Source organism: Bombina bombina, chromosome 7 (genome assembly GCF_027579735.1).
Source record: "Bombina bombina isolate aBomBom1 chromosome 7, aBomBom1.pri, whole genome shotgun sequence".
In the NCBI taxonomy this organism is placed as follows: domain Eukaryota; kingdom Metazoa; phylum Chordata; class Amphibia; order Anura; family Bombinatoridae; genus Bombina; species Bombina bombina.
In genome coordinates, this window is record NC_069505.1 from 56,994,848 (window position 1) to 57,019,639 (window position 24,792).

The window sequence follows — 24,792 nt, forward strand, 5'->3', positions numbered from 1 at the left end:
AAAGTCAGGTATTAGTATTTACTTGTCTTGTTATGTTTGCTTGGTATCACTCACTATTGTTATTCTTTATATTTCTGTTTTTGTATATGTATGAAGGCCTTGCATGGCACAATGAAATACAACTTGACATGTATTTACTTTTTTTTCTCTGTTGTTGCTGGAATTAATAAAGATATTCAAAAAAAAAAAAAAATAACTGTTACTGCTAACTGAAACTACAACCCCATTAAATGGGTTGAGCTAGCAGGGAAAACATACCTCATAATCTTATCTGTCCTCCTTATCTTTTTTTTTACTGTTTACTTAATTCCAATACTTAGGGTTCGATAATCTAAAGCTCTCTGGGCTGGTGAGAATATTAACGAATGCTGCCAGTAATTCTATTTCCCTGGCGGAATGATCTAAAGCCACTTATTACCCTGAAAACAGAGCGTCTCGCTAAGGGGCATATACTGCATTTTCGTATGTTATGTGCACAATAAAATTTGTGCTTTAAAAAGCTTACTAAACAAATAACAACCATTCGCTCAAAAATGCGCAGGAAAAAATTGTATTGTTATGGTGCATCAAAAATTGTAACAAAATTTTCCACCAAAAATCTTAATTGATCAAAAACGTAAAATGTGTACGTAAATTACTCAGGAATAAATTGTATTAAATATGCACAGCATAAATCGTCATTTAAATACACGGGATGTGCAAAAAGCAAATTTGTATTTATAATACCAGCGTAATTCTGATTTTCGCACTACAAATCACAGTTTTTTCTCGCCAACTAAAAGATGGTGAGCTTTTCTCAAAACACCGAAAATACTTATAACCCTAATAGTCAAACACATGCATACGAAAATACAGGTAATTGTAAGATGCTATATGCAGAAAGTGCGCCCCTTGCTCACTGCTAAATTCGCTCCATGGTACGAAGAGAGCTCCATTACTTTCCATAGGAGACATCTCGCTACTCGCAGGGACTGACCCTTTTTTACAATAATTCCAACAAGGCAGCCCCTGCTAGGGTCAGCGAGAAAAACCATGTCTGAAACTGCGAGGTTTAGATCATCGTGAGAGAACAATGGAAAATTATCACTTTAGTACCACTCTGTCACAGACACAAACTGGGAGCATTATTTTAGCTAAATCTTCTTGTTTACATATTTTTTGTGTAACCAGAACTTAAATTCAGAAATGTTCTGTATTGGTGGGGATACAATAGACAAAATCAGCTATTTCAAATGAGCCAATTAAGGTGAAGGAGCTATTTGTAAACAATATAATACACTCCAGTAGGTAAAATGGATAACTGGGAAAATATTAAAGTGGAGAAAATATTAGTGTACACTGTCACTTTAAGCAGCATATATCAATAATGATTTGCTTTCTTTGGAACTGAATGATAAAATAGACTAGGTTGCAGGTTATACTTGTTTAAGGATAAATGGTTAAAAATGCAGGTGTAATGAGAGGGCATTTTATGAAGTCACAAAAATATACAGGTATGCGGTTTTGTGTTCAGTTTTTAAACTACACCAGGGCTCAACAAACCCAGGTGCCAGGGAGCCTCAGGTACCTTAAAATTAGGCCTTGGCTAACACGAATATGTAATTATCCCTGCAAAGAGTTACAATTGTTCAAGCACTTAATTTGAAAGGGAAATAATAGAACATTACATTTTTCCATAAGAATGTCTGTATAAGGGAGCCAGATTCTTACAAAGAGATATATAGATGACAACACAGTGATATTTACACATCATTAAGTTACTAGGTTGTCATTTCTCCCAGTGACATATACAAAACAACCATCTGCATTGGCCACCTCTAATGGTGACACAGTAATTGGTTATTTGGGGACATTATTACCTTTGTGACTGAGGGATACGCTGTCAGACTCTATACACAAGTAACTGAGGTCTCCTTTTCCTCTGTATTTAGATACACTGAAGATCTGACCATTCTCCACATCTAGAACTACTTCACCATGGTGACCATCCAATCGCTTACCCCCTTCACACTGAATGGGAAAAAAAGAGGGAACGCTTCAGGGTAAAGAGAAGAACAAAGAAGGAAACATCAGCGGGAAAAGTAAACAACAAAGTACTGGTAATGACCTTTGTCTCAGTCCACGCAGTGACTCGTCCCTTCAGAATGGTGATAGATGCAGAGAAGAAACTGTGGCCTTCTTGAGAGCTCTTCCTGGCTCTTGCTAACTCATCCACAGAGTAGAAATGGGAGTCTTCATCCTCGGAATCGGAGTCTGGCAGGAATGTAGGAAACCAATGAGATGTCAGGGGATTGATAGGTGCGCGAGGGGACATGAGAGGTAATGAGTGGCAGTAGTGGAAAATGAGTTAACGGAGAGAAAAAGAGAAAAATAAGAACAAGGAAAATTATGTGAAAAACTGAAGTAAAAGTCTGGAGTTGTCTGCTTCAAGCATAAAGTCAGCAAATACCAGGCTTAAAAGGACAGTAAAAAATGTTTCTTCATTCAGACAGATTTTGCAAATGTAAACAACTGTCCAATTGACCCCTTTTATCTAATTTGTTTTGTTCTCTTGGTATCCTTTGTTAAAGGGTAAACCCTAGGTAGGGTTAGGAGCAGCAATGGCATAACCAATCAGCAGCTAGCTCACAGCTACTGAGCCCACCTAGGATTAGTCATCAACAAAGGATGCCAAAAGAACAAAGCAGATTTGATAATAGAAGTTGTTTGAAATTGTATGCAGCATCCGATCAAAAAACTATTTTTTAGAGGGGTTTTGTGTCCCTTTAAAGGCACTCTGGTTAAATATTGAGATGGAAAGCTTTAAAACTAGCGTGAAATAATTATTACAAGTGCATTAAAGGGACAGAAAACCTGTTGTAATTACAAAATATTTATTTTGTATTGCTATAGAACATATCAGCCAAGTCTTAACGTTTTTAAAACAAATTAACATCCTTTTTCCTGCAATTGTTGTTCAATAGCCAAACTCCACTCACTATTTACCTTATTTGGGGGGAGCCAATCAGAGCTTTAGTCTGCCTACAACAAGGCTAGTGTCATAAAGTTAGTATAAAGGGCATTGTTTTGCAGTTATTTGTTAAAGCCAATTAGGGACATATATGTAGCAGGGTTAGCCTCAAGAAATCAGCAGGTGCATTTCAAGTTCTGAGAATTAGAAATTGCTCAATTGTCAGAGCTAAAACTACATAAAAAGGGCCAAAATAAATAATGAAAATATATTGCAATGTTGTTTCATTAACACATAGCTAAACACGTTATATACAAATCTCAAGGCGTTCGCTGTCTCTTTAAAAAAAACAAAGATTCTTTTTTAAAAAGGAGAAGGTATTAGAGAGCTTTCACCCATCTCAAAAATAATTAGACATTATCTTTTCTTGTATTTATTAAGCACCAAATATAATGGAGGAGAAATAAGGCCGTTCAGTATCTCTCATTCATTGTTAATACCAGGCTGCAGATATAGATAATTAACAACTACAAAGGGGTTAAACACATAATTCAACATCAACTCCAGAGCAGCAATAAAATACTGGAAACTAGCTGAATACATATGGTGAGCCATTGACAAGAGACATATGTGTAGCCACCAATCACCAAATCGCTGCCAGTAGTGCGCTGCAGATCCTGAGCCTACAGAAGTATGCTTTAAAAACAAAACTATACCAAGAGAATTAAGAACATTTGAATATAGAGGTAAATAGAAAAAATTGCTTAACCCCTTAAGGACCTAGGTTTTTTTTGTTCTTAAATGACACAGGCGATTTTGCTCACTATTGGTTTCACCTTAATTATCCGCTCGCACCAATACATATTATACACCGTATTCTAACAGACAAACAGGACTTTCTTATGATACCGTATATGGGTACATAAAATAACAAAAAAACTATTTCTACATAACTAGTGTAGCGAAACAAAAATACCTCCAGCAAAATTTACTATGTTGTTCTGATTTTAACAATACCCCATATGTCTAGGTTTCCAGGTAATTTATAGCAAATATAGGCCATATACTACAAAGATGGAATTATTGGTTTAACCTTTTAATGCCGTTCTATTCCGTCATAATTAAACTGGGTTTTAGAGCCGTTATGACGGAATAGAACGTCATAGCCAACGGCTGTCTTGAAGCCTTCTGTGCTTCCTGGATTTGATCGCGGTCTGGAGGGCGTTGCTAGCGTTATAGGGACGCCCCCCAGACCCGATCCAATAATTTAAATCTCGCGATCGTGTGCACGATCGCGTGATTTCAATTTTTCTACATCGGAACAGTTGTTCTGATGTAGACACTTTAGCCCTGGCAGGAAAGGGTTAAAGCTAAAATGTGCTTAGATTTTAAGTGACCATGGGCCACTTTTCTGAGCATCATTGAACTCTTGAAGCCTCCAGTGATTGGCCACTGTGCCTGATACCAGCATGCATTGCAGCATGCTGGTATCTAGGCTACTTTTAAAGTATACAGTCACTGTGATTGGCTGCCACAGTGATTGTATTACACAGTTACTGTTACTGCACTGTTGCTGGATGCCTTACATGTAGGCATCCGGAAACAGCATGAAAGACCCGCTGATAGTAACATGTCACTTATGTTATGGAGGCATCTCTGATCTGAGCACTAACAAATACATTTAAAGGGATATAATCATTTCAAACATATCCCAAAGGATATAGACTGGCAATATAATCTATTCAGAGCTCTGAATAGACAATTTTTAATTAATTGAATCACTGTTGAGTGAAAATAAAGTCTCACAGAATCAGGTCCTCTCGCACCTATACCGCCCCCATATAGTTTATGGTAACATTACACTAGCACCTTTCTGGTTATCCTAGATTGGTTGAAGGCGGATACCCTTCTCTCCCCATTTCTCTTCCCATTCCCACCCCTTCCCCCCCGTCATTACATAATGGTATTTATTGCTGCAATATGTTTACTCTGGGTGAGAATAGAGATGTTTAAACCCTGATGAGGGTTAAGTTTGTATCTTTATACCTGTGAGTTTTCTATGACTTGCTGTGCAGATTGGTGCTTACTGCGAATATTTATTTAATATGGTTATTGTTTGAGAGGTACTTGATTCTAATGCTCATGTTTAAATGCTGATCCGTCACACCAATGGCAGAACATTTGTAGCTACCGTGTCATGTTAAGTATGGTAGCAACATTCTACAGCGACTAGTTAGCTCAGAGCACAATCTTATTTTGCATCTACCACAGAGGGCATTTCTGCAGGTTTCTAAAGGGGTGTATCCCTCAATGGCTTCCGATTTAAAAAAACAATTGTACTAATAACAGTGTTAAATGATTGTAAAATATTTATTTTGTAAAGAGATAAAGCACTTAATTACACTTATATGATAAGCAGATAAAAAAAAGGAAATTTATTTCTTTTACGATATGACGAGTCCACGGATTTCATCCTTACTTATGGGATATCGCCTCCTGGTCAGCAGGAGGAGGCAAAGAGCACCACAGCAGAGCTGTATATATAGCTCCTCCCTTCCCTCCCACTCCAGTCATTCAACCGAAGTTAGGAAGAGAAAGGAAAAGCCAAGGTGCAGAGGTGACTGAAGTTTAACAAAAACAAAGACCTGTCTTAAAAATTGACAGGGTGGGCCGTGGACTCGTCATATCGTAAAAGAAATAAATTTATCAGGTAAGCATAAATTTCCTTTTCTTTTACAAGATATGACGAGTCCACGGATTTCATCCTTACTTATGGGATACAATACCAAAGCTATAGGACACGGATGAAAGGGAGGGACAAGACAGGAACCTAAACGGAAGGCACCACTGCTTGAAGAACCTTTCTCCCAAAAACAGCCTCGGACGAGGCAAAAGTGTCAAATTTGTAAAATTTGGAAAAAGTGTGAAGAGACGACCAAGTTGCAGCCTTGCAAATCTGTTCAACAGAAGCATCGTTTTTAAATTCCCATGAGGAAGCCACAGCCCTAGTAGAATGAGCCGTAATTCTTTCAGGAGGCTGCTGTCCAGCAGTCTCATATGCCAAACAGATGATACTCTTCAGCCAGAAAGAAAAAGAGGTAGCCATAGCTTTCTGGCCCCTACGTTTCCCAGAAAAGACAACAAATAATGAAGATGATTGACGAAATTCTTTAGTCGCCTGCAAGTAAAACTTCAGAGCACGGACAACGTCCAAGTTATGTAACAGACGCTCCTTCTTAGAAGAAGGATTAGGACACAATGAAGGAACAATAATTTCCTGATTAATATTTTTGTTGGAAACAACCTTAGGAAGAAAACCAGGTTTGGTACGCAACACTACCTTATCGGAATGAAAAATAAGGTAAGGAGAATCACATTGTAATGCTGAAAGCTCAGAAACTCTGCGAGCAGAAGAAATAGCAACCAAAATTAAAACCTTCCAAGATAATAACTTAATATCTATGGAATGCATAGGTTCAAACGGAACCCCTTGAAGAACCTTAAGAACTAAATTCAAACTCCAAGGAGGAGCAATAGGTCCAAACACAGGCCTGAACCTAGTCAGAGCCTGACAAAAAGATTGAACATCCAGAATATCTGCCAGACGTTTGTGTAACAAAATAGATAAAGCAGGAATCTGTCCTTTTAAGGAACTTGATGATAACCCTTTCTCCAATCCTTCTTGAAGAAAGGACAAAATCCTAGGAATCCTGATCTTACTCCATGAGTAACCCTTGGATTCGCACCAATAAAGATATTTACGCCATATCTTATGGTAAATCATTCTAGTAACAGGCTTGCGTGCCTGAATCAAGGTATCAATGACCGAATCAGAGAACCCTCGCTTAGATAAAATTAAGCGTTCAATCTCCAAGCAGTCAGCTGCAGAGAAATTAGATTCGGATGATGGAAGGGTCCCTGAATGAGAAGGTCCTGCCTCAATGGAAGCTTCCACAGTGGCAGAGAGGACATGTCCACCAGATCGGCATACCAAGTCCTGCGAGGCCACGCAGGAGCGATGAGAATCACTGAAGCCCTCTCCTGTTTGATCCGAGCAATCACCCGGGGAAGGAGAGCAAACGGTGGAAACACATAAGCTAGGTTGAACGACCAAGGCACTGCCAAGGCATCTATCAGTTCGGCCTGAGGATCCCTGGACCTGGATCCGTATCTCGGGAGCTTGGCATTCTGACGAGATGCCATAAGATCCAGCTCCGGCCTGCCCCATCTCAGAATCAGGATGGCAAAGACCTCCGGATGGAGTTCCCATTCCCCCAGATGAAACGTCTGTCTGCTCAAAAAATCCGCTTCCCAGTTGTCTACTCCTGGGATGTATGCTGATAGATAACAAGAGTGAGCCTCCGCCCACAAAATTATCTTGAATACTTCTGTCATCACTAAGGAACTCCTTGTTCCTCCCTGATGATTGATGTAAGCCACAGTCGTGATGTTGTCCGACTGAAATCGGATGAATTTGGCCGAAGCCAACTGAGGCCACGCCTGAAGCGCATTGAATATTGCTCTCAACTCCAGAATATTGATGGAAAGTAGAGACTCCGACCGATTCCACACACCCTGAGCCTTCAGGGAATTCCAGACTGCACCACATCCTAGTAGGCTGGCGTCTGTTGTCACTATCACCCATGAGGGTCTGCGGAAACAGGTCCCTTGGGACAGATGATCCGGCGACAACCACCAAAGAAGAGAGTCCCTTGTCTCCTGATCCAGATCTGAGGAGACAAATTTGCATAATATCCATTCCACTGTCCGAGCATGCTCAGTTGTAGAGGTCTGAGATGAAAACGAGCAAACTGAATGATGTCCATTGCTGCCACCATCAATCCAATTACCTCCATGCACTGAGCCACTGATGGATTGGACTGAGGATTGGACTGAAGGGATCGGCATGTATTCAGAATCTTTAACTTTATGACTTCTGTCAAAAAGATTTTCATGGATATAGAGTCTATCAGAGTTCCCAGGAAAGGAACCCTTGTCTGTGGAATTAGTGAACTCTTTTCTAGATTCACCTTCCACCCGTGAGTCCTTAGAAAGGATAGAACAATGTCGGTATGAGACCGTGTCAGCTGATAAGATGACGCCTGGATCAGAATATCATCCAGATAAGGCGCAACTGCAATGCCCCGCGGCCTGAGAACCACCAGCAGAGACCCTAGAACCTTCGTGAAGATCCTGGGTGCCATGGCCAGCCCGAAAAGAAGGGCCATGAACTGAAAATGTTTGTCCAGAAAAGCAAACCTTAGGAACTTGTGATGATCTCTGTGGATAGGAATATGAAGATATGCATCCTTTAAATCCACGGTAGTCATATATTGACCCTCCTGGATCAATGGAAGAATTGTCCGAATAGTCTCCATCTTGAAGGATGGAACTCTGAAAAACTTGTTTAGACTCTTGAGATCTAAAATGGGTCGGAACGTTCCCTCTTTTTTGGGAACCACAAAAAGATTTGAGTAAAACCCCTGCCCCTGTTTTGGAATGGGAAAAATTATTCTCATAGTGGAGAGGTCTTTTACACAACGTAAGAACGCCTCTCTTTTTATCTGGTCTACAGACAATCGTGAAAGAAGAAACCTTCCCCTTGGGAAGGAATTTTTGAACTCCAACTGATACCCTTGAGACACGATTTCTAATGTCCAGGGATCCTGAACGTCTCTCATCCAAGCCTGGACAAAGAGAGAAAGTCTGCCCACTACTAGATCCGGTCCCAGATTGGGGGCCGCCCCTTCATGCTGTTTTGGTAGCAGTAGCGGGTTTCTTGGGTTGTTTACCCTTGTTCCAAGCCTGGTTGGGTCTCCAGGTGGACTTGGCTTGTGCATAATTCCCTTCCTGTTTAGCAGAAGAGGAAGAGGGGACACCTTTGAAATTTCGAAAGGAGCGAAAATTACTCTGTCGTCCCCTCTGCTTAGATGTCTTATCTTGAGGGAGTAGGTGACCCTTACCTCCCGTAATGTCAGAAATGATCTCTTTCAAATCAGGCCCGAATAGGGTCTTTCCCTTGAAAGGGATAGCTAAGAGCTTGGACTTTGAGGACACATCCCCAGACCAAGATTTTAACCATAAAGCTCTTCGAGCCAAGATGGAAAATCATGAATTCTTAGCCGCCAACTTGGTGATCTGAAAGGCGGCATCCGTAATAAAAGAATTAGCCAATTTAAGAGCCTTAATTCTATCCTGAATCTCCTCCAAAGAGTTCTCAGTCCTGAGAGACTCCTCTAGGGCATCAAACCAAAAGGCAGCCGCAGTTGTGACTGTTACAATGCAGGCCATCGGTTGCAATAGAGACCCTTGATGAACATATAGCTTCTTGAGAAGACCCTCCAACTTCTTATCCATGGGGTCTTTGAAGGCACAACTGTCCTCAATAGGGATAGTCGTACGCTTAGCCCGGGTAGAGATAGCTCCCTCCATCTTAGGGACCGTCTGCCAAGAGTCCCAAATGGTGTCAGCTATAGGGTACATCTTTTTAAAAATAGGAGAAGGGGAGAATGGTATACCCGGTCTTTCCCATTCCCTAGCAATAATTTCCAAAATTCTCTTAGGAACCGGAAAAACGTCAGAATAAGAAGGGACCTCCAAATATCTGTCCATCTTACTCAATTTCTCTGGCGGGACTACAATATAATCACAGTGGTCCAGAGTTACCAGGACCTCTCGTAGTAACAGACGGAGGTGTTCAAGTTTAAATCCGAAGGACATCAGGTCCAAATCTGTCTGGGGTAAAGCACTTCCTGAATCAGACAGTTCCCCCTCAGACAAAGCCTCCATACCCCCCAATTCAGAAGCCTGGGAGGGTACATTGGAGATCGCCATCAAAGCATCAGAAGTCACAGGGACCATATGGGCCTCTTTCCTACTACGTTTGCCTTGCAGCACTGGCAACTTAGATAAAACTTCTATAAGAGTGGATGACATAACTGCAGCCATATCCTGCAGAGTAAACGAGGCAGATGCCGCCGAAGAGCACGGCGTCGCCTGAGCTGACGTTTGGCTGTGACGCTTGGGGAGAAAGTTGCGGCATACCCTGAATCTCATCAGGTTGAGAACATTCTTTAGACATATTTTTATTAAAGAAAATCTGCTCTTTACACTGTAAGGCCCTCTCAGTACATGAGGGACAAAGCGTAACGGGAGGTTCCACAATGGCATCTAAACACATAGGACAGGTACTTTGTTCTAGATCATCCATGATAACAGAAGTAGAAAAACTAGCTAACTTGGTCGAGTGGCAGAAAAAAATATTTATATCAGCCCCCAATATATACCTAAAAAAAACAAAACAAAGTGTGCACTGTTTCTTTAAAGTAACTGTTACTTGAAATCACATAAGCAGAAATATGGTTGTAAGTGATATTCCACACTCCGTGCAGGAGGACACTGTCACAACAGAAAAAACAGAAAAATAACTCTGCTGCGGCTCCTACCTGCCTCCACTGACCCGGCGTGCCTAAGATCGTGTGTGCGATTAGCAGGAACAAGCGTACTTAGGAGCCGTAATGGCAGCCGGAACACTATCAGCAACAACTGCACTAAAGCGTGCGAATACAATGCCCCGCCCTTAGTGGGCGGCAGAACCCGGGAAAACATGAAAACACCCAATACAGGCCAAAAACACCGGAGTCCATTAGGAACTAACCTCCTACCAACTCCGGTACTCTCCCAGCGTCAGCCCTTCTCCATGAATTCCCCAATACATTAAAAAGAGAATCCCAGCTTCTAGGCTAATTTCAGTCATGCTAGAGTGTCTGGATAACATAAGCTCTATGTCGGTTCTTATTCCTTTTTCTTACACTAATGAGGATCGGCATACTGGCGAAAGGAAGCCTTAATCCATAGCCCCTGACATAAAAAGTTAAAGCACAGTCAGTTCTGAGATATGCAACTCTTCCTTTTTTCAGTGCAGAGCCCCAGAAAAAAAGACTGCACTTACCTCCATGCTGAGGAACAGCATGAGAAACTCACAGTGTCAAAAGGTCCACTCTTCCTCCTGAGGTCCTGTGAAGATAGAAGGGCCTTAGTTAAAATTATCTAAGACCATCACAGAATAGCAGCACAAGTATGCGAGGCGCAGAGGGTCTAAGACCCCCCCCCCATTTCCCATAGCCTTAAGTCTATAAATCCAGAGGCTGCTCTGTAGTAAAAACATAATTTATGCTTACCTGATAAATTTATTTCTCTTGTAGTGTATTCAGTCCACGGGTCATCCATTACTTATGGGATATATTCCCTTCCCAACAGGAAGTTGCAAGAGGATCACCCAAAGCAGAGCTGCTATATAGCTCCTCCCCTCACATGTCATATCCAGTCATTCGACCGAAACAAGACAAGAAAGGAGAAACCATAGGGTGCAGTGGTGACTGGAGTTTTAATTAAAATTTAGATCTGCCTTAAAAAAGACAGGGCGGGCCGTGGACTGAATACACTACAAGAGAAATAAATTTATCAGGTAAGCATAAATTATGTTTTCTCTTGTTAAGTGTATTCAGTCCACGGGTCATCCATTACTTATGGGATACCAATACCAAAGCTAAAGTACACGGATGATGGGAGGGACAAGGCAGGAACTTAAACGGAAGGAACCACTGCCTGTAGAACCTTTCTCCCAAAAACAGCTTCCGAAGAAGCAAAATTGTCAAATTTGTAAAATTTTGAAAAGGTGTGAAGCGAAGACCAAGTCGCAGCCTTGCAAATCTGTTCAACAGAGGCCTCATTCTTAAAGGCCCAGGTGGAAGCCACAGCTCTAGTGGAATGAGCTGTAATTCTTTCAGGGGGCTGCTGTCCAGCAGTCTCATAGGCTAAACGTATTATGCTACGAAGCCAAAAGGAGAGAGAGGTTGCCGAAGCTTTTTGACCTCTCCTCTGTCCAGAGTAAACGACAAACAGGGAAGAAGTTTGACGAAAATCTTTAGTTGCCTGTAAATAGAACTTCAGGGCACGGACTACGTCCAGATTATGCAAAAGTCGTTCCTTCTTTGAAGAAGGATTAGGACATAATGATGGAACAACAATCTCCTGATTGATATTCCTGTTAGAAACTACCTTAGGTAAAAACCCAGGTTTAGTACGCAGAACTACCTTGTCTGAATGGAAAATCAGATAAGGAGAATCACAATGTAAGGCAGATAACTCAGAGACTCTTCGAGCCGAGGAAATAGCCATCAAAAACAGAACTTTCCAAGATAAAAGCTTAATATCAATGGAATGAAGGGGTTCAAACGGAACACCTTGAAGAACTTTAAGAACCAAGTTTAAGCTCCACGGCGGAGCAACAGTCTTAAACACAGGCTTAATCCTAGCCAAAGCCTGACAAAAAGCCTGGACGTCTGGAACTTCTGCCAGACGTTTGTGTAAAAGAATAGACAGAGCAGAAATCTGTCCCTTTAACGAACTAGCAGATAAGCCCTTTTCTAAACCCTCTTGTAGAAAGGACAATATCCTAGGAATCCTAACCTTACTCCATGAGTAACTCTTGGATTCGCACCAATATAAATATTTATGCCATATCTTATGGTAAATTTTTCTGGTAACAGGCTTCCGTGCCTGTATTAAGGTATCAATAACTGACTCCGAGAAGCCACGCTTTGATAGGATCAAGCGTTCAATCTCCATGCAGTCAGCCTCAGAGAAATTAGATTTGGATGGTTGAAAGGACCTTGTATTAGAAGGTCCTGCCTCAGAGGCAGAGACCATGGTGGACAGGACGACATGTCCACTAGGTCTGCATACCAGGTCCTGCATGGCCACGCAGGCGCTATCAGAATCACCGATGCTCTCTCCTGTTTGATCTTGGCAATCAGTCGAGGCAGCAGCGGAAACGGTGGAAACACATAAGCCATGTTGAAAACCCAAGGGGCTGCTAGAGCATCTATCAGCGCCGCTCCCGGGTCCCTGGACCTGGATCCGTAACGAGGAAGCTTGGCGTTCTGGCGAGACGCCATGAGATCCAATTCTGGTTTGCCCCAACGATGAACCAGCTGAACGAACACCTCCGGATGAAGTTCCACTCCCCCGGATGAAAAGTCTGGCGACTTAGAAAGTCCGCCTCCCAGTTCTCCACGCCTGGGATGTAAATCGCTGACAGGTGGCAAGAGTGAGACTCTGCCCAGCGAATTATCCTTGAGACTTCTAACATTGCTAGGGAACTCCTGGTTCCCCCTTGGTGGTTGATGTAAGCCACAGTCGTGATGTTGTCCGACTGAAATCTGATGAACCTCAGTGTTGCTAACTGAGGCCAAGCTAGAAGAGCATTGAATATTGCTCTTAACTCCAGAATATTTATTGGGAGGAGTTTCTCCTCCTGAGTCCACGATCCCTGAGCCTTCAGGGAGTTCCAGACTGCGCCCCAACCTAGAAGGCTGGCATCTGTTGTTACAATCGTCCAATCTGGCGTGCGAAAGGTCATACCCTTGGACAGATGGACCCGAGAAAGCCACCAGAGAAGAGAATCTCTGGTCTCTTGATCCAGATTTAGTAGAGGGGACAAATCTGAGTAATCCCCATTCCACTGACTTAGCATGCATAATTGCAGCGGTCTGAGATGCAGGCGCGCAAATGGCACTATGTCCATTGCCGCTACCATTAAGCCGATTACTTCCATGCACTGAGCCACTGACGGGCGTGGAATGGAATGAAGGACACGGCAAGCATTTAGAAGTTTTGATAACCTGGACTCCGTCAGGTAAATTTTCATCTCTACAGAATCTATAAGAGTCCCTAGGAAGGAGACTCTTGTGAGTGGTAATAGAGAACTCTTTTCCCCGTTCACCTTCCACCCATGCGACCTCAGAAATGCCAGAACTATCTCTGTATGAGACTTGGCAATTTGAAAATTTGACGCTTGTATCAGAATGTCGTCTAGATACGGAGCCACCGCTATGCCTCGCGGTCTTAGAACCGCCAGAAGTGAGCCAAGAACCTTTGTAAAAATTCTCGGGGCCGTAGCTAACCCGAAGGGAAGAGCTACAAACTGGTAATGTATGTCTAGAAAGGCAAATCTTAGGTACCGATAATGATCTTTGTGAATCGGTATGTGAAGGTAGGCATCCTTTAAGTCCACTGTGGTCATGTACTGACCCTCTTGGATCATGGGTAGGATGGTTTGAATAGTTTCCATTTTGAATGATGGAACTCTTAGGAATTTGTTTAAGATCTTTAAGTCCAAGATTGGTCTGAAGGTTCCCTCTTTCTTGGGAACTACAAACAGATTTGAGTAAAATCCTTGCCCTTGTTCCGTCCGCGGAACTGGGTGGATCACCCCCATTACTAGGAGGTCTTGTACACAGCGTAGAAATGCCTCTTTCTTTATTTGGTTTGCTGATAACCTTGAAAGATGAAATCTCCCTTGTGGAGGAGAAGCTTTGAAGTCCAGAAGATATCCCTGAGATATGATCTCCAACGCCCAGGGATCCTGGACATCTCTTGCCCACTCCTGGGCGAAGAGAGAAAGTCTGCCCCCCACTAGATCCGTTTCCGGATAGGGGGCCATCCCTTCATGCTGTCTTAGGGGCAGTAGTAGGTTTTCTGGCCTGATTGCCCTTGTTCCAGGACTGGTTAGTTTTCCAGGCCTGTCTGTAACGAGCAACAGTTCCTTCCTGTTTTGGAGCGGAGGAAGTTGATGCTGCTCCTGCCTTGAAGTTTCGAAAGGCATGAAAATTAGACTGTTTGGCCTTTGATTTGGCCCTGTCCTGAGGAAGAGTATGACCCTTACCTCCAGTAATGTCAGAGATAATTTCTTTCAAGCCGGGCCCGAATAAGGTTTGCCCCTTGAAAGGAATATTAAGCAATTTAGATTTAGAAGTCACGTCAGCTGACCAGGATTTAAGCCATAGCGCTCTGCGCACCTGGATGGCGAATCCGGAGTTCTTAGCCGTTAGTTTAGTTAAATGTACAATGGCATCAGAAACAAATGCATTAGCTAGCTTACGTGCTTTAAGCTTGTCCATAATTTCATCCAATGGAGCTGTGTGAATGGCCTCTTCTAGAGACTCAAACCAGAATACCGCAGCAGCAGTGACAGGCGCAATGCATGCAAGGGGCTGTAAGATAAAACCTTGTTGAACAAACATTTTCTTAAGGTAACCTTCTAATTTTTTATCCATTGGATCCGAAAAAGCACAACTATCCTCCACCGGGATAGTGGTACGCTTGGCTAAAGTAGAAACTGCTCCCTCCACCTTAGGGACCGTCTGCCATAAGTCCCGTGTAGTGGCGTCTATTGGAAACATTTTCCTAAATATAGGAGGTGGGGAAAAGGGCACACCGGGTCTATCCCACTCCTTGCTAATAATTTCTGTAAGCCTTTTAGGTATAGGAAAAACGTCAGTACACACCGGCACCGCATAGTATCTATCCAGCCTACATAATTTCTCTGGAATTGCAACTGTGTTACAGTCATTCAGAGCCGCTAAAACCTTCCCTAGCAATACACGGAGGTTCTCAAGCTTAAATTTAAAATTAGAGATCTCTGAATCCGGTTTCCCTGGATCAGATCCATCACCCACAGAATGAAGCTCTCCGTCCTCATGTTCTGCAAACTGTGACGCAGTATCGGACATGGCTCTCACAGCACCAGCGCGCTCTGTCCTTATCCCAGAGCAATCGCGCTTGCCTCTTAATTCTGGCAATTTAGATAATACTTCTGTCAGGGTATTATTCATAATAGTAGCCATGTCTTGTAAAGTGATTTGTATGGACGTCTCTGATGTACTTGGCGCCACAATATCACGCGCCTCCTGAGCGGGAGGCGAAGGTACTGACACGTGAGGAGAGTTAGTCGGCATAACTTCCCCCTCGTTGTCTGGTGATAATTCCTTTACAGATAAAGACTGACCTTTATTATTTAAAGTGAAATCAATACATTTAGTACACATATTTCTATGGGGCTCCACACTGGCCTTCAAACATAGTGAACAAACAGATTCATCTGTGTCAGACATGTTTAAACAGACTAGCAATGAGACTAGCAAGCTTGGAAAACACTTTAAAATAAATTTACAAGCAATATAGAAAACGCTACTGCGCCTTTAAGAAACACAAAAAACTGTCACAGTTGAAATAACAATGAACCAAATCAGTTCTAGCAACCAAATTTTCACAGTAAATGTATTAAGTTAGCAGAGCATTGCACCCACTTGCAAATGGATGATTAACCCCTTAATACCCAAACCGGATAATCAATAGAGAAAAAAACGTTTTTTAAACACAGTCAAACACACTGTCACAGGTCTGCTGTGACTGATTACCTCCCTCAAAATGACTTCTGAAGTCCCTTGAGCTCTCTAGAGACGTCCTGGGTCATGCAGGAAGAAGCAGGAAGACTGAGTCTGAATTTTTACTGCGCAAAAAAGCGCTAAAATAGGCCCCTCCCACTCATTATTACAACAGTGGGAAGCCTCAGTTAGTCAGCCATGTGGAAAAATTCATGCCCCAATAAGTTTTATCACCAATGTACCTCACAAAAACGATTAAACATGCCAGCAAACGTTTTAAACATCCTTTTTTAAAGAGTATGTATCTCTATTGATAAGCCTGATACCAGTCCTTCTACTGTATTTAAGGCTTATTACATTACTTCAGTATTAGCAGCATTTTCTTAGTCAAATTCCATTCCTTAGAAAATTACTTTACTGCATATACATTAATCAGCCTGATACCAGTCGCTTTCACTGCATTTAAGGCTTTACTTACATTACATCGGTATCAGCAGTATTTTCTTAGTCAATTCCATTCCTTAGAAAAATATTTTACTGCACATACCTTATTTGCAGGAGACCCCGCACGCTATTCCCTTTCTGAAGTTACCCCACTCCTCAGAATGTGCGAGAACAGCCAGTGGATCTTAGTTACTTCTGCTAAGATCATAGAAAACGCAGGCAGATTCTTCTTCCAAATACTGCCTGAGAAAAAAACAGCACACTCCGGTGCCATTTAAAAATAACAAACTTTTGACTGAAGAAATAATTAAGTATAAAACACCACACTCCTCTCACGACCTCCATCTATGTTGAGGGTTGCAAGAGAATGACTGGATATGACATGTGAGGGGAGGAGCTATATAGCAGCTCTGCTTTGGGTGATCCTCTTGCAACTTCCTGTTGGGAAGGGAATATATCCCATAAGTAATGGATGACCCGTGGACTGAATACACTTAACAAGAGAAATAGTACACTTTGGCACCATTTAAAAATAAAAAACTCTTGATTGAAGAATCTAAACTAACACCTCACTTTACCTCTTCCTATCACTAACACAGGCAAAGAGAATGACTGAGTGGGAGGGAAGGGAGGAGCTATATATACAGCTCTGCTGTGGTGCTCTTTGCCTCCTCCTGCTGACCAGGAGGCGATATCCCATAAGTAAGTATGAAATTCATGGACTCGTCATATCTCGTAAAAGAAATAAATGTACCTTGATGGCAAATTAAAACTTTTTTAAAATCAGCATCTTTAATCTTTGTGGCCCACTTATATAGCAATACTGTTGTTTCATTCTCTCTCCGTCCCCTCCCTATTTATTGTTCCTGCCCCTCCCTATTCATGGTCTCACCGCCCCCTCCCTATTCATGGTCTCACCGCCCCTTCCCTATTCATGGTCTCACCGCCCCCTCCCTATTCATGGTCTCACCATCCCCTCCCTATTCATTGACTCTCTGCCCCCTCCCTATTCATTGACTCTCTGCCCCCTCCCTATTCACTGACTCTCCGCCCCTTCCTACTCATTCTTTGCCCCTCCCTTTTCATCGTCTCACCGTCCCCTCCCTACTCATCGTCTCCACGCCTCCTTCCTACTCATCGTCCCTCCGCCCCCTACCTACTCATCGTCTCTCCACCCCTCCCTACTCATCGTTTCTCTGCTCCTCCCTACTCATCGTCTCTCCGCCCCTCCCTACTCATCGTCTCTCCGCCCCTCCCTACTCATTGTCTCTCCGCCCACTCCCTACTCATTGTCTCTCCGCCCACTCCCTACTCATTGTCTCTCCGCCCCTCCCTACTCACTGCATCTCCGCCCCTCCCTACTCATTGTCTCTCCGCCCCCCTCCCTATTCACTGTATCTCCGCCCCCTCCCTTCTCATTGTGTCTCCGCCCACTCCCTACTTCTTGTCTCTCTGCCCCCTCCATACTTCGTTTCTCCGCCCCGCCCTACTCCTTGTCTCTCCGCCCCCTCCCTATTCATTGTCTCTCCGCCCCCTCTCTCCCTGCTGATCATCTCTCTGCCCCCTCCCTACTCATTGTTTCTCTGCCCCCACCCTATTCATTGTCTCTCCGACCTCTCCCTATTTATTGTCTCCCCGCCCCCTCCCTATTGCTTTTTATGTAGTATAGTGACATATAGAGTGGTCCAACCTGCTCTATACGTTGCGGCTAATGTGCTCACCCAAGGGAAAGACTTAAATACTTCTCCAATTTAAACAGTGAATAGGAATAAGAATGCAGATTCATTGTTTACAAATATGTCATCACTTTACTATCACTTTAAAGGGACATGAAACCCCAAAATGGTCAGTTAGAGCATATAACTTGAAACAACTTTCCAATTTACTTCTATTATCTAATTGGCTTCATCCTCGTTATCCTTTGATGAAGCTATTGATTGGTGGCTGCACATGAGTCTTGCTTTTGGCTTATCTATGTGTTTAGCTAGCTACCAGTCGTGCGTTGCTGCTCCTTCAATAAAGAATACCAAGAGAATGAAGCAAAATTGATAATAGAAGTAAATTTAAAATTTGATAAAAACTGTATGCTCTGTCTGAAACAAACAAAAAATGTGACGTTTAATGACTTTTTAAAGTTGCTATAAGAAAATGGCAATTTATACTTATGGGGACACATTAATTATATTAATTATGTGTGTTAATGAATAGGTTTGCTGTTACAGTCTCAGTTACAATTCATCAACTTCGTAAGAATTTTGTGGCAATGCAAAATTAGAGCTTCAGATGTTGCCGCGGGATAAAGGACTACCCCGTTACAGCACTCACCCAATCGGAATGCAGATTTGCACATGCGGAAGGTATCTTGATGGTAGGTAGAATTGGTTAGCATCTCAGGTGGGATTGGAGAGTTTGTAACAGGGCTTCCTGTCGCAGATGCTGATTCCCACATCAGAAGATCATTACATAACCTGGGTGCAAATACAAAAGAGACGGGAGACTCAGGGAGGGAGTCAAAACCGCAAGAGAGAGCAAGGAGGGAGGGAAACTAGTTACCTGTTGTACAGACTTTCATAAACATCTTTACTGGGAAGGAAGATGTGAGCACGCGGTAGTGTCACCTTCAGAGTGTACTGAGAGGAAGCCAGGGTCATTTGCTGGAAATCCGACATCTCATCAGAATCAGCAGGGATCACCATCTGTAGTACAAACAAAAACATGACTTGGAGAACACCTGATGATGGTACACAGACGAAATAGACAAGAGCGCTTACATCTCGCTCTTAATCATGCCTGAATCTTGCTGTGTGACCCATGAAGTAATAAAAGTAAGTGCTCCTGTTTATTACGTCTATTAGATTGGAGATCTGGTGGTGACCTTTCACAACATGCACTAACAAGGAAGTGATGTACTTCCCAAGAACTTCCAGGTCTACAGAACCCGACTTACCGTTCTGTTATATGCTAAGCAGGTAGACAGATGAATATACAGACACTTAAGGGGATAGGAAAGTCAAAATTAAACTTGCATGATTCTGATAGAGCATGTTATTTGAAGACACTCTTAAATTCACTTCTATTTTCAAATGTGCTTTGTTCTCTTGGTATCCCTTGGAGCTAACTGCTGATTGGTGCCTGCACATATTTGTCTTTTGTGATTGGCTTACTAGATGTGTGCAGCTAGCTGCCAGTAGTGCAATGATGTTCCTTCAGCAAAGGATAACAAGAGAATGAAGCAAATTTGATAGCAGAAGAAAATTGGAAAGTTGTTTAAAATTGTATGTTCTATCTGAATCATGAAATAAAATGTTGGGGTTTCCTGTCCCTTTAAGGCCGGACACTGTACTCACACATACAAGAGAAGGATACACACACAAAAAATAGTCCCACCTCTTCTGTTTCATACATGGTCCTCTTGGAGGAAAATGGAGATGGTTCTGGTTGTTTAAGTTCGCACGGACTCTCCACAGAGGGTAAGTCAGGGTCTTCCATTCTGTCCTGCACCAGGTCCCAAGGGGAGACTTTGTTCTGGGGTAGGAGGGTAACTAGAATGCTGGAGAGTGAGAAAGTATGATGTGAAAATATATGCATATGTGTATAAAGGCAAATTAAACTGATCTTGTGAAACACCTTATTGTGCAGTAATCATACAAATTAAAGGGACATTCTACTCCAAAATTGTTATTGTTTAAAAAGGTAGATAATCCCTTTATTACTCATTCCCCAGTTTTGCAAAATCAACACAGTTATATTAATATACTTTTTACCTCTGTGATTACCTTGTATCTAAGCCTCTGCAGACTGCCCCCTTATTTCAGTTCTTTTGACAGACTTGCAATTTAGCCAATCTCTGCTGCCTCATAAATAACTCCACATGAGTGAGCACAATTGTAGCTATACGGCACACATAACTTAGCACTAACTGTCAAAATTCACTGAGATAAGAGGTGGCCTGTAGTGGCTTAGAAACAGGCAGAAATTTATAGGTTTAAAGTATAAAAAGTATATTAATATATCAATGTTGATTGTGCAAAGCTGGGGAATGGATAGTAAAGGCGTTATCTATCTTTTTAAACCATACAATTTTTGGAGTAGACTGTCCAGTTAAATATGCAAATGTCAAGTACAAACGTTGCACAAAAGCTCAGAGATTTTGTAAAAAGACATACACTTGAAAGCACTACAGTTAGCCTCAGTGTGGGGACTTTCAGATGTGGGGGGTTGAAAGAGGGCCACTAGTTGGTTCTATAAGACCCATAAATGTGTTGAGAACGAGGATGAAACAAGGTGAAATGAGATGGGAATAATATTGAGAATGGAGAACAAATAAATGAGAAAGGGTAGACAATTATGAAAAGAGTGATGGACATTTAGTGGGGAATGAGAATTGATGAAGGTCATTTGGTTCTGGAGGACACTAATATTAAAAGGGTTCCCTCGCCTTTTGGTGTAAAGCAGAAGTCAACAAACCTACTCATAGACATCTGTTTCATAATTGGACCCTTCATATGGAAACAACTACCACAATCCAGAATTAATTAACTTTATTATCTATATGACCTAAAGCTCTAAAACTTTGAAAAGGAAATTGAGAGGAAACAAAACAAAGTCACAAACAACTCACCTAGGGAAGCTGATTTTTTTGCCTGTTTTACCCAAGGGATCTGCCCCTTTACTGATTCTTATACATGGGACCCGCAACTTCAATCCATCTGTGTACACACCTTTAAGAAAACATACCATTATGTAGCACTTATTAGATAAAGACACCTCATTGTGGTGTGGCACAATGGTATATGCCATACGTCTGTGTAACTGTGATCTCTCAGATGTCCTAGTTAACAGACACTTGGAAAACTGAGTGCACAAGCAATGACTTATCAGAAAAAAAGAAATTTATGCTTACCTGATAAATGTATTTCTTTTACGATATGACGAGTCCACGGATTTCATCCTTACTTGTGGGAATAAACCTCCTGTTAGCGAAGTTAGGAAGAGAAAGGAAAAGCCAAAGGTGCAGAGGTGACTGAAGTTTAATAAAAATCAGTACATACCTGTCTTAGAAATGACAGGGTGGGCCGTGGACTCGTCATATCGTAAAAGAAATAAATTTATCAGGTAAGCATAAATTTCCTTTTCTTTTACAAGATATGATGAGTCCATGGATTTCATCCTTACTTGTGGGATACAATACCAAAGCTACAGGACACGGATGAAATGGAGGGACAAGACAGGAACCTAAACAGAAGGCACCACTGCTTGAAGAACCTTTCTCCCAAAAACAGCTTCAGAAGAAGCAAAAGTATCAAATTTGGAAAATTTGGAAAAAGTGTGAAGAGAGGACCAAGTTGCAGCCTTGCAAATCTGTTCAACAGAAGCATCATTTTTAAATGCCCATGAGGAAGCCACAGCCATGGTAGAATGAGCTGTAATTCTTTCAGGAGGCTGCTGCCCCGCAGTCTCATATGCCAGACGGATGATACTCTTCAGCCAAAAAGAAAGAGAGGTAGCCGTAGCTTTCTGGCCCCTACGCTTTCCAGAAAAATCAACAAATAATGAAGATGATTGACGAAATTCCTTAGTCGCCTGCAAGTAAAACTTCAGGGCACGGACCACGTCCAGGTTATGCAACAGACGCTCCTTCTTATAAGAAGGGTTAGGACATAAAGGAACAAACAATAATTTCCTGATTAATATTCTTATTAGAAACAACCTTAGGAAGGAAACCAGGTTTGGTACGTAAAACTACCTTATCAGAATGGAAGATAAGATAAGGCGAGTCACATTGTAACGCTCAAAGCTCAGAAACTCTACGAGCAGAAGAAATAGCAACCAAAAATAAAACCTTCCAAGATAACAACTTAATATCTATGGAATGCATGAGTTCAAACGGAACCCCTTGAAGAACTTTAAGAACTAAATTCAAACTCCAGGGTGGAGCAATTGGTCTAAACACAGGCTTGATTCTGGTCAGAGCCTGACAAAAAGACTGAACGTCTGGAACATATGCCAAACGTTTGTGTAGTAAAATTGATAAAGCAGAGATTTGTCCCTTTAATGAAATATGAAAGCCATGTGCCCCTCTTACACAAACATGTCGCACCAATATTAATAACTGCATGACAAAAAACTGTACTCCATTAGGTCAGATAAATGTATGACAATGACCGTTCTTAGCCAGCAACCGCATCTCCCAGTGTTTAGCCCACACTGAATATTTCTCATAAGTGATATTAGACACATTTAGCAGTCAATATAAAGGGAATTCCAGGTACACCATTACCATACATATAGTGCATACTGATTACCCCTCCCCAGATAAGGAATAATGTCAGCCTGTTCTGATGCATCAAGTCTCCCCAGAAAACAAATGACTGAACATAAGTAGTAAGAAGTGAATACAGCGCCAACAAGAGGCCAAGGGATAAATATACTCAGAGAGAGATAAAAGAAGATTATTTAATGAACCATGTTAAAAAGCATCAGTAATAAAAGACTATATATAAAAAATGTAAAAAGCACATATAAATAAAATTACAAATACAGGAATATCTTACAGAAGCGGCTCAAAGGGCCAAAGCTGATAATTACAATAAAAACAGAGGTAATAACAGGTGATCAGTGTGAGTGGTACACCAGAATAAGAGTTTATACTAATAAAACAGAATTAGCCTAAGTACAACTGTAGCAAGTGCATCAAGCAAAAAACTAATAAACAATAATACAAACAATAGTGTTCAAAATTAGTGTTACAAAAATAGTGTTCCAAAAAATAGAAAAATGCACTGCAGTGCAAAAAAAGGGGGTAGCAAAATAATTGTATAGATACAATCAAATAGTGAGTGAGTGCAAATGGATATAAAAATGCTAGCTACTTAATCCAGTGAGGTTAAGATATAATTAAATAAAATACACAATATGCAATAACATAAAAAATAAAATACACAATATGCAATAACATAAAAAATAAAATATAAAATATAATCCAAAAAAGTATTCAAAAAGTTGATCAACAAATGTTAGTGAAGAACAAAAATAAGTCAATCAAAACAAAAAAATGGAAAAAAATGGGTGATGAAAAGCAAGGTGAAAGTGAGGAAATTGATTCCTTCCAATGTTAGTTACTTTAACAGATCCAAATTCCTGAGTGTGGTTGCTGAAGTAGCTGATTGGATCCTAGCACCTGTCAGCTGCTCCTATGGTATCCTAAAAAGTGTCCCTGTAAAAAAAGAAATTCACAACATAGTGTATCCAATATGAGAATGAAGTAAAGATTAAAGTAATGCTTACCAATATGTCAACGCGTTTCTGCCCTCAAAAAAGGGCCTTTCTCAAGACTAGCCTAGGTGCTAGGATCCAATCAGCTACTTCAGCAACCACACTCAGGAATTTGGATCTGTTAAAGTAACTAACATTGGAAGGAATCAATTTCCTCACTTTCACCTTGCTTTTCATCACCCATTTTTTTCCATTTTTTTGTTTTGATTGACTTATTTTTGTTCTTCACTAACATTTGTTGATCAACTTTTTGAATACTTTTTTGGATTATATTTTATATTTTATTTTTTATGTTATTGCATATTGTGTATTTTATTTTTTATGTTATTGCATATTGTGTATTTTATTTAATTATATCTTAACCTCACTGGATTAAGTAGCTAGCATTTTTATATCCATTTGCACTCACTCACTATTTGATTGTATCTATACAATTATTTTGCTACCCCCCTTTTTTTGCACTGCAGTGCATTTTTCTATTTTTTGGAACACTATTTTTGTAACACTAATTTTGAACACTATTGTTTGTATTATTGTTTATTAGTTTTTTGCTTGATGCACTTGCTACAGTTGTACTTAGGCTAATTCTGTTTTATTAGTATACACTCTTATTCTGGTGTACCACTCACACTGATCACCTGTTATTACCTCTGTTTTTATTGTAATTATCAGCTTTGGCCCTTTGAGCCGCTTCTGTAAGATATTCCTGTATTTGTAATTTTATTTATATGTTCTTTTTACATTTTTTATATATAGTCTTTTATTACTGATGCTTTTTAACATGGTTCATTAAATAATCTTCTTTTATCTCTCTGTGAGTATATTTATCCCTTGGCCTCTTGTTGGCGCTGTATTCACTTCTTACTACTTGTGCATATTTTTTGGAGGTTGGTT

The 24,792-nt window shown here is 41.2% G+C and overlaps 1 protein-coding gene across 3 annotated transcripts in view; it reads right to left on the reverse strand.

The window, feature by feature from the left end:
* The window catches only part of ATG2A (autophagy related 2A), a 514,214-nt gene that overhangs the window by 219,789 nt on the left and 269,633 nt on the right, over positions 1 to 24,792 (reverse strand). For all 3 annotated transcript variants that reach the window (XM_053720124.1, XM_053720123.1, XM_053720125.1), the window contains exons 16-21: positions 21,245 to 21,344; positions 20,011 to 20,173; positions 19,177 to 19,319; positions 18,949 to 19,091; positions 2,108 to 2,253; positions 1,860 to 2,010 (exon numbers count right to left, since the gene is read on the reverse strand). In XM_053720124.1, the coding sequence (XP_053576099.1) occupies positions 1,860 to 2,010; positions 2,108 to 2,253; positions 18,949 to 19,091; positions 19,177 to 19,319; positions 20,011 to 20,173; positions 21,245 to 21,344 (846 nt within the window). The remainder of the gene's footprint in view (positions 1 to 1,859; positions 2,011 to 2,107; positions 2,254 to 18,948; positions 19,092 to 19,176; positions 19,320 to 20,010; positions 20,174 to 21,244; positions 21,345 to 24,792) is intronic.